The sequence below is a fragment of the Arachis duranensis genome, chromosome 4, assembly GCF_000817695.3.
Source record: "Arachis duranensis cultivar V14167 chromosome 4, aradu.V14167.gnm2.J7QH, whole genome shotgun sequence".
In the NCBI taxonomy this organism is placed as follows: Eukaryota; Viridiplantae; Streptophyta; class Magnoliopsida; order Fabales; family Fabaceae; genus Arachis; species Arachis duranensis.
This window is the reverse complement of record NC_029775.3, coordinates 11,917,906-11,929,815: the sequence shown is the minus strand read 5'-3', so window position 1 is coordinate 11,929,815 and position 11,910 is coordinate 11,917,906. Positions and strand designations below refer to the sequence as shown.

At 32.2% G+C, this 11,910-nt stretch overlaps 2 protein-coding genes and 1 non-coding gene across 3 annotated transcripts; all 3 read right to left on the bottom strand.

The window, feature by feature from the left end:
- Positions 1–1,280: 1,280 nt before the first annotated feature.
- Positions 1,281–1,817, bottom strand: LOC107483371 (cell wall / vacuolar inhibitor of fructosidase 1). The gene has a single exon (XM_016103992.3). It carries the CDS (start codon positions 1,815–1,817, stop codon positions 1,281–1,283), a length of 537 nt encoding a protein of 178 aa, XP_015959478.3.
- Positions 1,818–5,349: 3,532 nt separating this feature from the next.
- Positions 5,350–5,421, bottom strand: TRNAW-CCA (transfer RNA tryptophan (anticodon CCA)). Its single transcript has one exon. It is a non-coding gene; the product is annotated as a tRNA-Trp (tRNA).
- Positions 5,422–5,804: 383 nt separating this feature from the next.
- Positions 5,805–9,568, bottom strand: LOC107483406 (nuclear poly(A) polymerase 3). The gene is made up of 10 exons (XM_016104021.3): positions 8,955–9,568; positions 8,758–8,835; positions 8,140–8,247; positions 7,957–8,019; positions 7,717–7,878; positions 7,482–7,595; positions 7,276–7,338; positions 6,884–7,189; positions 6,601–6,765; positions 5,805–6,510 (listed from the first exon to the last, which is right to left on the bottom strand). Exons 1-10 carry the CDS (start codon positions 9,192–9,194, stop codon positions 6,106–6,108), a joined length of 1,704 nt encoding a protein of 567 aa, XP_015959507.1. The 5' UTR covers positions 9,195–9,568; the 3' UTR covers positions 5,805–6,105.
- Positions 9,569–11,910: the final 2,342 nt, after the last annotated feature.

Here is an 11,910-nt window from a genome sequence, read left to right as displayed (position 1 = left end):
CAACCAGAATAAGGTTGGTTGCTAAAATCAATCATTAATTTTTAATTTAGCGACCGAATTAGCAACCAAAACAAAGAAGTAACATCTTTGGGACTTCTGGTCACAAAATCAGTTGCTATTTTTTAATTTAGCGACCAAATTTGCAATCGATAAACAAATAGGGTGAAAAATTTTTTGGTCGCTAAGACTATGATCTCTAAATCAGTTGCTAATTGTTACGATAGCGATTGATTTTAGAAACCAATAAAAAAATACTATTAAAAACTAACCAGTCACTAAATCGGCCACTAATTTAAATAAAATAAGATAGTTCCTGAGTTACCCTCACTAACCCTAACTCAACTCACCCACACCATTCTCACCTTCTCCAAATAATTACCGAGTTACCTGCCGAAATCACATCACCGTCTTCTGAGTTACCCACACCATTGCCATCTTCTTCATCGCAGCGCCGTCTTTGTCATCTTCTGATTGCAGCGCCGTCTTTTGAGGTCTCTACGCCATTGTCTTTCTGAGGTTTTAGCGTCGTCGCATTCGTCTTTTAGACCTCGGCATCGTTGGCATTGACTGAGCTCGCAGATCATCTCATCACCGTCCAGATCTGACTTTCTCATTGTCATGCCGTTCTTTTCTCACCGTTGCCTCCTCTGGTCGCGCCGCCTCTTCTACTCATTCCTTTGTTGCAGATTGTCGCCTTGCCGTCCAGATCTGTTATTGCTCCTTGTCGCGTAGTTCATTTCTCACCACTACTTCCTCTCGTAACTTTTTTTCTCAGGCAACAACAACAACCACAGTCTCTCCGATAACTTCTTCTCAAACTAATTTAATTGATATTTTGAAGCCTCAAATAACGATCATTTGTTGCTGGCGCAGGAAGATAATGTATCTAATCAACGCGAGCATGTAGTCCACCTTCTTGCGAATGAGTAATCTCGGTTTCGAATTCCAGATACGACTGATCCTGTAATTCTTTGTTTCTTTAATTTCTGATATCTCGCCTTCTCCTTGTCTGCTTTAGATTTTTGGTACGTCAATGTAAAAGATAATTATTTTTAATTACATTATATAATTAAATATATGCATATCAACATATTTTATGACAACAGTGCATTAAAATTAATTTTGTTTCAAAAGAGAATGGCTTATCTAATATCTATAATGTAAAAGAACTAATCTCATCTAATATATTGATGAATCAAAATATATATATCTAAGAAATCAAACTTTGCTAATCAACATTTTATTCAAACATTATTACAATATTTAATTTTTTTGAGCATCTAATACAACAATATAACAATATCTCTTGCAATATTTGCCCCATCACGCACAACCTTGTTTTCATTGCTTAATGGTGAATTACCATTGAACCCTTTCTCACAAATGTAAGACTCAATAACTGCATTAGCAACGGCATTTTCAGCAAATTTAGGGTTATTAGCCTCAATTCCGCTAATGGCTTGTGGCAAACCAACCTTTAAGATTCTGTCGTTGTAATGGCCAATACATGAATCCAAGGCATCCTTAAATTTACTAGTAGCCCCTTGTTGGAGTTGATGAATCTTGTTCAATACAACGATTGATCTTAATTTTATGAAATCAATCATGTTTAGTTCTAATTCTCTGCGATTAGCATTTCTGCTACTTGGGTATGAATTGAGGATTTGGACACACAGATTCGGAAATAGTGTTTCGTTGCATGTGGAATGAATTAGTGTCTCATTATTGGGGTGGAAAACACTACATTGACCAATTGGCATTGTGATTAGAACAAGAATTGTGAAGACTAGAGATGTGGGATTCAAGTTTTTTGCCATCTTTGTTAAGGATAACAAAATACTCACAAAGATTATCATAGACGAGAGGATGATGGATGGAATGAAAAATGATCAACTGAATTTTTCGTGGGATTTTTGTTCTTCCACTCAGAGTAATGAGGCCATTTACATGCACTATTCGTGGGTTGGTCATCAATGCTAGCTATTTAATGTTGCACGGATGACAAAGTGGAAATTAAATTTTTAGTAAACTACAATCATAACTCACATTAATTAACCTTTGAGCTAATCTCCATTAATGTATATTGATTTTTTGTACAAATTTTATGTGATCAAAATTTATTAGAATTCTAAAAGTTTGATTGTTACTCCCAAAATTTTTAAATTGAACTTGTTATTATCATTTTTTTCGGAGAGTCAATTAAACTTCTAAAAAAGTATAGTAGATCAAGTTTTAGTCACATGAAATCTAAGCAAATAATCCAAATCTTAGCAAGTTAACCGCAAAATCAACACGTCATATAAAAAAATCAACTCATGAGCTAATGTGAGTTATTATTGTAAATTTTGATGGACGACTTAAGTCAATTATATATTTAGAGTCAATTTGACTTTGATTTTAATTTTCAAGAACAAAATTGAGTATTAACTTGACAAAATTATAATAAAATATTTTGGATAGTCATTAAATTCACATATTATTTTTTTATGATTATTTACGCAATTAATGTAAAAATAGTTATTTTTGTTGTCAATACATTAATATAATTGAATACATCTATAAAATTATTTTATACTTATAGTACATCAAAATTAAATTTTTAGCTAATACATGTTTTAAGATATATAGCGAACACATATCAAAGCTATCAATTATTCTTTTTATAAAAAAACACAAAGTTTAAATTTTAAATTTGTTATATATTTATTAAAATAAACTAATAATAATTTTAATATGTGACTTAATGATACATGTTAGTAAAACACGCACTAAATTTAAATCATACCATAAAATTTTTGCATAAACGGAAAAATATACCCTTTCCATGAGTAAATCATAAAAGATTATCGAAATTATCAAATTATTAATAAAAGTATTCTTCAAAATTGTTAAAATAAAAGTTCTTGTAAAAAAAAAATTAAAACGCGACAAAAATTCAATCGTTAAATATATATTCTCAAAAATAAATTTAGAATTTAAATTTAATTTTGATGTATTTTTTGTAAATATAATTAAAATTATTTTTATTTTTAAGATTTAGTAATTATACACTAAGTGAATTTTTTGTAATTTTTTTTAGATGAGCAAAAGTATTTTAAAAAACGCAGCTGCATTATAGGTACAAGATACATTTCATTTGTGGTAATTAATTGCTTCGGTAATCTTCTAAAATTAGAGAGTAAATTATTTTTGTCAAAAATTATTACATAACATGTCTATTTTGTATACTATATATTAATATGTGAAATAATAAAAGTATTTTGTGCATATTAAAAATAAATCATCAATTCAGTTATTATATATTTATATATAAATATATGTATTTTTAACTTATGTTTAATATTTTATATTTTAATATATAAATTATATAAATAATTAATTTGATGACTAATTTTTTATGTATACGAAACATAATTGATGAAATAATGACACTTTAACCAATCAGTGGCGGAGCCACGTTTGTGGGAAGGAGACAATGGCCTCTCCCAAACCTCTAAATTTTTAGTTTAGTTCTTTTTAATTTTCAATTTTTCTTTCTTCTTAACTTATATTTTTTATGTTCGCTCCTCCTAAAAAAATTTCTAACTCCGCCTCTGCAACCAATCAAATAAATTTATAAAATTTGAGAAAAATAAGATTTTAAAAAAGTATATTAGATACCCTTTAAAATTATGCAAATTATTAGAAAAATAAAGTCTTCTCTATAAGATTAAAAAGACTCGACAAAATATTAGAGTTTAATTGAAATTAAACACAATACTTCAAATTCAAGTAAAATATGTAACAATATTTATTATTTTATGTCTTACCATCAAATATTTATTTTATGTCTTAGTAAACGTATAATTAAATAAAACCTACCATATAATAATGCGTGATAGAAGATAATTTATTCTCAAGTTTAATTTTTAGACGGTGACATAATTTTAGTTGAAAGAGAGAGGGGGGCTTTTGAAAAAAGATAAACATTTTTTTACTTATATTTTTTTTAACTTTTTTTTTTTACTTATATACATAAACAAATAAGTATGAATTTTAAACAATATATATTTTTTTCGTATTTCTACAAATCTACAAACATAACATACATAATACATAGACATATAAATATAATTTTTTTAGAAAAAAATGATATGTTAAAAACTTTAACTTGTTTGGTTAGAAAAAATAATAAAAAAAACAAACATAAAAAAAGAAGATATAAAACAATTAATAATTATGGAGGAGTAGAGAAAGAAAACAAAAAGAATGAAGAGAAGTGGGAAAAAATGGAAAATAAAAGAAATAAAGGCAAGAAGTAAGAAAGAAAAAAGAAATGAAAAAATATACCTACTATATGTGGAAAATGAATCTTTTCTAGTTTTTTTAACATTTGACAGAATATAGTATGATCTCTCACCTTTGATTCTATAAGTGGGACCAAAAATAAATAAGAAAGAAGAGTAATGAATAGTTAAATTAAACACTAAATACCATCTAGTTTTTTTTTATTGGAGAGGATCCAGTCCCTATACGTGTGTCTTCCCTAATTTTTTTTTGGGGTCTTGCTAATGAGTGTATTAAAGACGCATGTTAAAAATATCATAAAAAATTTATTAAAAATTGTTGAAAATATAATCTTTTTATATATTTCTAATTTGAAAAATTTTTAATTATATATTCTCTTAAAATGTACTTTTAGAATACAAAATAGCTAAATTCATTTTTTAAATTTTTTACTAATCTTAGTCTAATAAACTAAAGACTAATTTGTAGTGAATTTAAACCATATTTAAGAGTTACTACACACACAAAATTCAAACCTATGATATTTTCTTAAGCGAACAAGTATTAGATTTGTATGCAACCCAAGTTGATTTGTGTGCCTACCCTAATAATATGATATATATACGGAAAATTTTTTAATGTTGATAGAATTTTTATCGAATTTGCCTAAAAATAATATGGGTGTTGTTTCTTTTTTTTTTAAATTCTACATGTGAATGTTAGACAACAAAAAAGACCATATATGTCACCTAAAATATGTTGTCATTTCTCCTATTGATTGTTGTGTAATTTTGACATCCTTTTTTAAGGCTCATTAGCATCGGGGTCTTTTGACAAAAAAGAAAAATTTGTCAATTTGACATCATAATTAATAGCCAATGTACAAAATTATGTCTGTCTTTCCAAGTTATATTTATACTGAATTGAAGATTATTTATTATATATTATTATTAAAATGTTTAGAAGGAGAGTTGATTTAATTGAAAAATGTGCAATGAGATACAGAAGAGATGAGAAACGATGGGGATATTATTAGGTGAATTTATTATATTCATAAATTTAGACGGAAAAAAATAAGGGGATTGAACCCGACGTGAATCGAACACGCAACCTTCTGATCTGGAGTCAGACGCGCTACCATTGCGCCACGGATCCACGGTTATTTTTCTCTCCTCAATTAAATATCTTATTATTATGTATGATAGATGAACTTTGGATGCTCCAATAGCTTTTATATTGCATGAATCCGAACTTTGCACTCATAACACAGGCCTGTATTTTTCTGTGTTTCATCTTTCATGGTGGCAACCAAAAGAAAATTTGCTTTATTCGAGGTGTCAAGTGTGAACTATCAACGTTGTGTTTCATTCATACCACCATCAAATTAAGGCCAGCATGTTAATTGATGATTCTAGAAATTGTGTTGGATGTGTTGCACTATAATCTACGAAGATGTCTCACACATAACTCGCTCTTTAAGCACATTAAAGTGTCAGAAATCCTACTACAAAATTATTTCTAGAATAAACATTTAAATATCCAAGAAATGATTCCTCTACTGTGCGAGTTTGAAAGGCGTTTATTCATTCCATTCAATTTACATTTCATCTTCTCCAATACAAATCTCCAAACCCTCCTAACATTTTGGCCTTTCCTTCTTTTAACTATACAAACTATACCACCCTACAAAAGTTCAACAGAAAAAAAAAAAACTGTGGAACCTATGCTCCTACTGAAGCCAAAAACAAAAGGGGTCAGAGGAAAAAAGGAGGAAAGAAAAAAAGAATACAGACGGAAATGGTATGTACATCCACCTTGCAGATGAATAAATAAATGGATCTAGCCACTAGAACTTAAGCATTCACCCTCCCCATTAGATGAGACATGACCAACAAGGCAATGTTGAATATGATGCTGTGGATAAACTTGGCTCCTTTTCTTGTCACAACCAACCATTTTCCAGCATGCTTTTCTACCTTTGTTATTAATAATTATACTTCTATCATCAAACTGGGCATTCTTGGGGAGCTGCGACGGCGATAGGAGGTGCAACTCCAACCTACCGGGAGTTCCCTCGCAGCCGTTTCTGATAACCTTCATGAACTCTCCCTCCACCAACTCTATGTCCAGGTAGTTGTTCCTTCCAGATTGCAAGCCCCAGTAGAAAACCATGTTTGGCTCGCTTTTGTCGGGGTCAGTGTACTCTGTAGGGTTAGGATCACAAAAACCCTGGATCCCCTCAAGCTGCATCGGACGAATACCGCAGGTGAGGAACTGATGATGAAAGTAACAATAAATTACAAGATGGCTAAGTTTACTACTTGAGATACTTACAATGATGAGAAGACTGCGGAAGCGTGACTTGACCCAACCAACCCAGTCGCCAAGCTCACATTGATTGGTAGTAGATAGGTAAATCTTGACAAATTTGGAATACCTTCTTGAGTATGGAAAAAGCTCAAATATATTGTCCCACGTGAAACCTGGCTTCAAAAGATCCTTCAATGACAAACCAAACAAAGCGAAATGAGCAAAAACAGAATAAGGTTCAAACCTACAAAGTATTAGTATACTATATGCTAATAAAGAGACTTATGTTGAAAAAACAGAAACATACCCTTGTCATATTGTATCCACGTACAAACTCGGTCCTGATCCGGTAGAAAGTGCTTTTGGTTATATTTGAATGGCAAAATTCATAAGGGCTAGATGGCAGCAAAATAGGCATGAAAGATCGCATTTCCATGCTCTCTAGTTGTTTTAGGAACATTCCTTCCTGCAGCGTCACTGGCGAAGGCCAGGACCAAAAGGCAAATGTTCGGAAAAAGTTCATAATTAAAGCATTTATGGAGGCATCAGGATGCCGTTGACAAACATAAGCTGCGAGAATTGCCAAATGGACTCCTCCCAAGTAACCATGTAACTACAAGACAAGCCATAAAGGATGAGTTTGTGCATGATGTCATACATAAGCATCACTTAAAAGATAGAGAGTACGCTTGAACTTACTGTGCCATAAACTCCTCGCCTTTTTGCCCATAATTTAAGACACCGTACCATAGCTTGAAAATTCTGAAACACACGAATATTAATGTAAGAAACACAATCAAAATGCTTAAACACCACAAAATAAAACGAAACTAAGATCCCTCACTGTCCCCAAAGGTACAGAATAACAGAAAAAAGGGGAGACAAAGGATTGACATGCATCATACCTCAACATTTGGTACTAGCTGAAGAATGCGTTTATTTGCTCGTACACCAGACAAGCTTTTCCAGCTGGTGTCATCAATATTCCTCAAGAAGAATGGGTGTAGTATGTCAACACTCTGCACACCAATAGAATTATGTGAGCATAATATTATTTGGAAGAAACTTTGAACATATATGTTCACAAATCCAAAAGATAAACAAGATTACAGGAACTACATTATGACTTCTCATACTGACCTCAGGAACGTATAGTACTTTCAAGCAAGCATATGGAAGATCAATGGAAATTCCATCGAATTTGAATCGCATAAGAGGGACTTTTGCACTCTTGACACAGTAAAGCTCCGACACTTCTGGCCTACTTTTAAGCATGTCGTGCAAAACAACAAAGAAGTCTTCCTGTATAGATCATATCGCATAGAAATTAAATTAAATAAATACAACATACCCAGAAAGGAAAAGATAAAAAAAACTCACCGAAAGGGTTGCAAAATAAGGAGCAACACACAAAGCATCAATGTCGGAGTCAGCACTGTGAACCTGAACATCACGAGTGTTAAAAAGAAAAAACAAGCTTTCAAGACTTGTCAACAAGTTGAATAGACTAATGCCAGTAAATTCGAAGATACATGGAAAAGAACTTAAAAGGGAAGCACTTACTCCAAGGCCATAAGATCCATATGTCAATACCGTGGCAGATGTAGCTGCAATCTGATGCTTTGGTAATCGCCGTTGTACAGCAACCTGCTTGATCCATGTTGACACAATCTGCAAACTCAAACAAATAGCATGATAAGAAAAGTGATAACATATAAGTTCCAGATTACTAAATGAACAACAGCCCGTCAAAAAAGTCATGCAAAGTGCATAGATAAATATTGATATACAAGCTGAGACAAACAAAACTAAGATTAGCATACAAGTGGCCAAGACTCAAGTGCAGGGATTGCTAACCTACTCAACATGGTTTCTAGAAATGAAAAAGTCATGTTTTTGCCAGGAAAGTTGCAACATCTATAGCTATGTGATTTGTGCAATTTGATTAATAACTTGACTATTGTATGAACAACTTCACATCTTTCTCCAATTTGATAAATACATAATGAATGACGATCACAACAAAAACAGCCCATTTCCTAAAATGCTAAAAAACAATGTTGCAAATTTATCAGGCAATGAATCAATAAAAGAAACACAGAAAGATCAGCATGAAAAATGCCACAGGAAAAACTACAAGAATGTAAGCAGAAATGAAGGGCAATGGGTGTAGATAGAAACCTGTTTGAGCTTCTGAATAGCATTCTTCCTTCTCTCTTCCTCTTCCACAGAAGGAACAAGTCCTTCATCAGCCATAAACTGCACAAAGATTAAACCCCCAAAATCAAATCACAAAAAGGCCACAAACTTTACAGAAAACCCAGAACCCCAAGAAGAAAGAAAGAAACCCCTAAAATACCCAAAAATTAGGGTTTTACCTGAAGAAGGGACATAGACCTCTGGTGATCCATTGAGAAGATGAGAGAAAGGTTGAAAGGGAAAGGTTGCGGGGGTGGAACAAGCACCCCCGAAGAAGGATCAATACGCAGAAACGGCGGTGGAGGTGGCGGCGGCGGCGTCGGGGGTCGAGGATGAATAGGAGGGTCCAAAACGACGCCGCTTAATGAATAAGAATAAGAAGGAGGAGGAGAAGAAGGGGCGTGTGCTTCAAATTCCATGCAAGTTGGGGAAAGGGGGGGATTTATTAGAAAGAAGAAAACCCTCGGAGAAATTGCAAAACCCCTAAAAATAAAGCTGGTGACAGAGTGGTAGATGGAATAATAAAAATTTCAATAGCGATTCTTCGTGCGAAGGTTGAATGTCAAAAGTTCTAAAAAAAAGAAATCTAAGAGGAACACCGAGTATGCGAATTTTTCTGTTGACTAGCTTGAAACCTATATTTAGTAAGAATCGGAATCGCGAAAAGAATGACTGAAATGTGAACTTCTCTGCTCTCTCTCTCTCTCTCTAATTTGGTTTCTATGTCTATCTATCTATCTGTCTTTCTCAGCTACGCTGTGAACTGTGAACTCCTCTGTGTGAGAAACTTCGTCATCTGTTCGTTGTGTCCTAGGGAAAGGTGAAAGCTCGTGCTGGACAAGTGCCAACATGCTGAATTGCCAGGTGTCCCCATTTTAGACCTAGTCATCAATCACACGCCACTATTTTTCCTTTTTTTATTTTCATTATTTTATTTTTTTAGATTAAATATTATTTTTAGTCCCAACTATTTGTCGGAAAGACAAAGTTTCATTCACAGTTAAAAAAATTTTAATCGGTCTTTTAACTATTTAAAGTAATTAAAGTAATTTCTCTAGACAGTCTTTTTCACTCGACAAAATAATTTCTAACACATCAACAATTCACTATTTATTAGTGCCGTTTAGATTGATTATTTAAATAGTTGAAGATTAATTAAAATTTTTAAATTTAAATAAATAATCAAAAATAAAAAAATTAATATATATTTTATTTTGGGAGCTAGGATGGAAGGAAGGGGCTGTCAGATTCAATTATTTAATTATTTATGGTTATTATATTCATATAAAATATTTTAATGTGAATAATCACTTTAAATAAGCATAAATACTTTTATATAATAACTACAGATAAGAGAATAAATTAAGCTTTGTGATTTATCGTTGCATAATAAATACAAGGATTAATCTTTACATACAAATATTTTGTGCTTACAAATTTTACAAACTTTGAAAAGAAAGAAACTCCTAAACGTGTTGTTTATGTTACGTGTATTTTTAACAGACTTTTAAATCAATTTAAATCAATTAACGCGCGAATATATAACCTTTATTTTTTAAAAGATTTCGTTTCTTTTTTCAAGTTTCTTGCCAAATTTGTTCGATCTCCTTCGTGCATTCTCTCTTTGTCTTTTCAGTCATTGTTTTACCTGCGTTTATCACTGGTTTCTTCATCGTCATTTACGTGTGTTTCTCTCTCTGTATTCTTGTTTTGTTTTTTTTTTTTCGATTTTAATGGATTCTGATATCAAGCTTTAAAATCGTTTTGAAAATAATGGATGATCCAATTTCAGAAATACACCCAAACGGTTACAGAAATACACCTAAATAATAACAGAAATACACTAAAAGGATTACAGAAATACACCCAAAGAATTTTAGAAATACACCCAAAATTCGTTGAAATACACCTTATCATAATATCAGGAAAGACAGTATATTTTTTTTAAAATATTTTAATATTTTGTTGGTTAAGAATGATGCACAACAATCTAAAAAAAACCTAGAAGAACAGTAAAACAGTATCTTGAATAATGTTTCTTCGTTTTTTCTGGTGATTTTTTATGAAGATTTGTATCTTTTCTTCTTGATTTTTTCTACTCTTCGCGAGGAGTTGGAACGTTTCTTCGGAATCGTAATTTGTTTCGAATGTCGCTTGAATCTTAATTGTTTGCGTTTTGATTGAGAAAGAAGAGGAAGAATGCGGCATAATGAACGTGTTGTGGAAAAATGCAACAGGTGATTAAGGCATGTGCGTTGGACGCTCAATTTTAAAAGAATGGTGCGCATATTTTTTTTGGACTTGGACCAATTTGTATAACTTATAAACAAAAAAGACTTGTATGTGTACCAAACCTCTAAATACAATACATATATGCATAGCACACGAGAAAATCACTTGCACCCGTCTTTAACCAACCTAAACTAAAGTTACAGTTTGAAGGGAAGTAAATATATAGGTCGATGTTCAAAATAGTTATGAAAAGACTACAATTGATACATGCCGAATAAGCATTAATACATGCAATATAATATGAAAAATTTGGTATACAATTGTTTTTTAAAAACATTTTTAAACGCTTGGGCTGACACTGACAGTACTGTGAAGTTGAATTTTATTCTTGGTCAGTAGATTCGGTGGGAGTCTCTTCGAGATAATTGTTTTAAGTTGAATTGCGATATTAGTGTCGTGTCTGATCAAGATTTAACGTGTCTGATCAAGATTTAACTAGATTTGATTGTACTCTCCCGGGTTCGATACTCACTGGAGGATGGGAATGGAGCTTGCTTGCTTGGGAGGGTCGCCCACTTTGTGTACCTCTGCAGTATCCGAGGGATTAGTCATTGGGCTTCCGGCCTGATGGATACCCTGGTGTAAACCAAAAAAAAAAACTAGATTTGATTGTATTATCAGAGATTCAAATGTAGATTGGATTACTAGGTTTTTTTTTTTGTTGGACTATTTGCCGCTGGGAACTCTTTTCTGTTTGGAACTTTGGATTATAACTTTGGAGGGTCAGATCTTAACTTAGAAGTGCGATTTAATAAGTGAGACAGATCTTATTCTAAAAATTCAGAAACTTATCCTCTGCGCTTGGACTGTGCAATTTGATTGGATTATGAGAAAAGCCAACAA

Bases quoted from the DNA above. Each gene is read 5' to 3' on its own strand.
- LOC107483406 (XM_016104021.3), bottom strand. From the start codon at position 9,194: ATGGAATTTGAAGCACACGCCCCTTCTTCTCCTCCTCCTTCTTATTCT. The intron at 7,596-7,716 runs GTCAGTATGAGA...ATTGGTGTGCAG, and splicing joins AAGTACTATACGTTCCTGAG to AGTGTTGACATACTACACCC. The intron at 6,511-6,600 runs GTAAGTATCTCA...CGTCCGATGCAG, and splicing joins TCCGCAGTCTTCTCATCATT to CTTGAGGGGATCCAGGGTTT.
- LOC107483371 (XM_016103992.3), bottom strand. From the start codon at position 1,817: ATGGCAAAAAACTTGAATCCCACATCTCTAGTCTTCACAATTCTTGTT.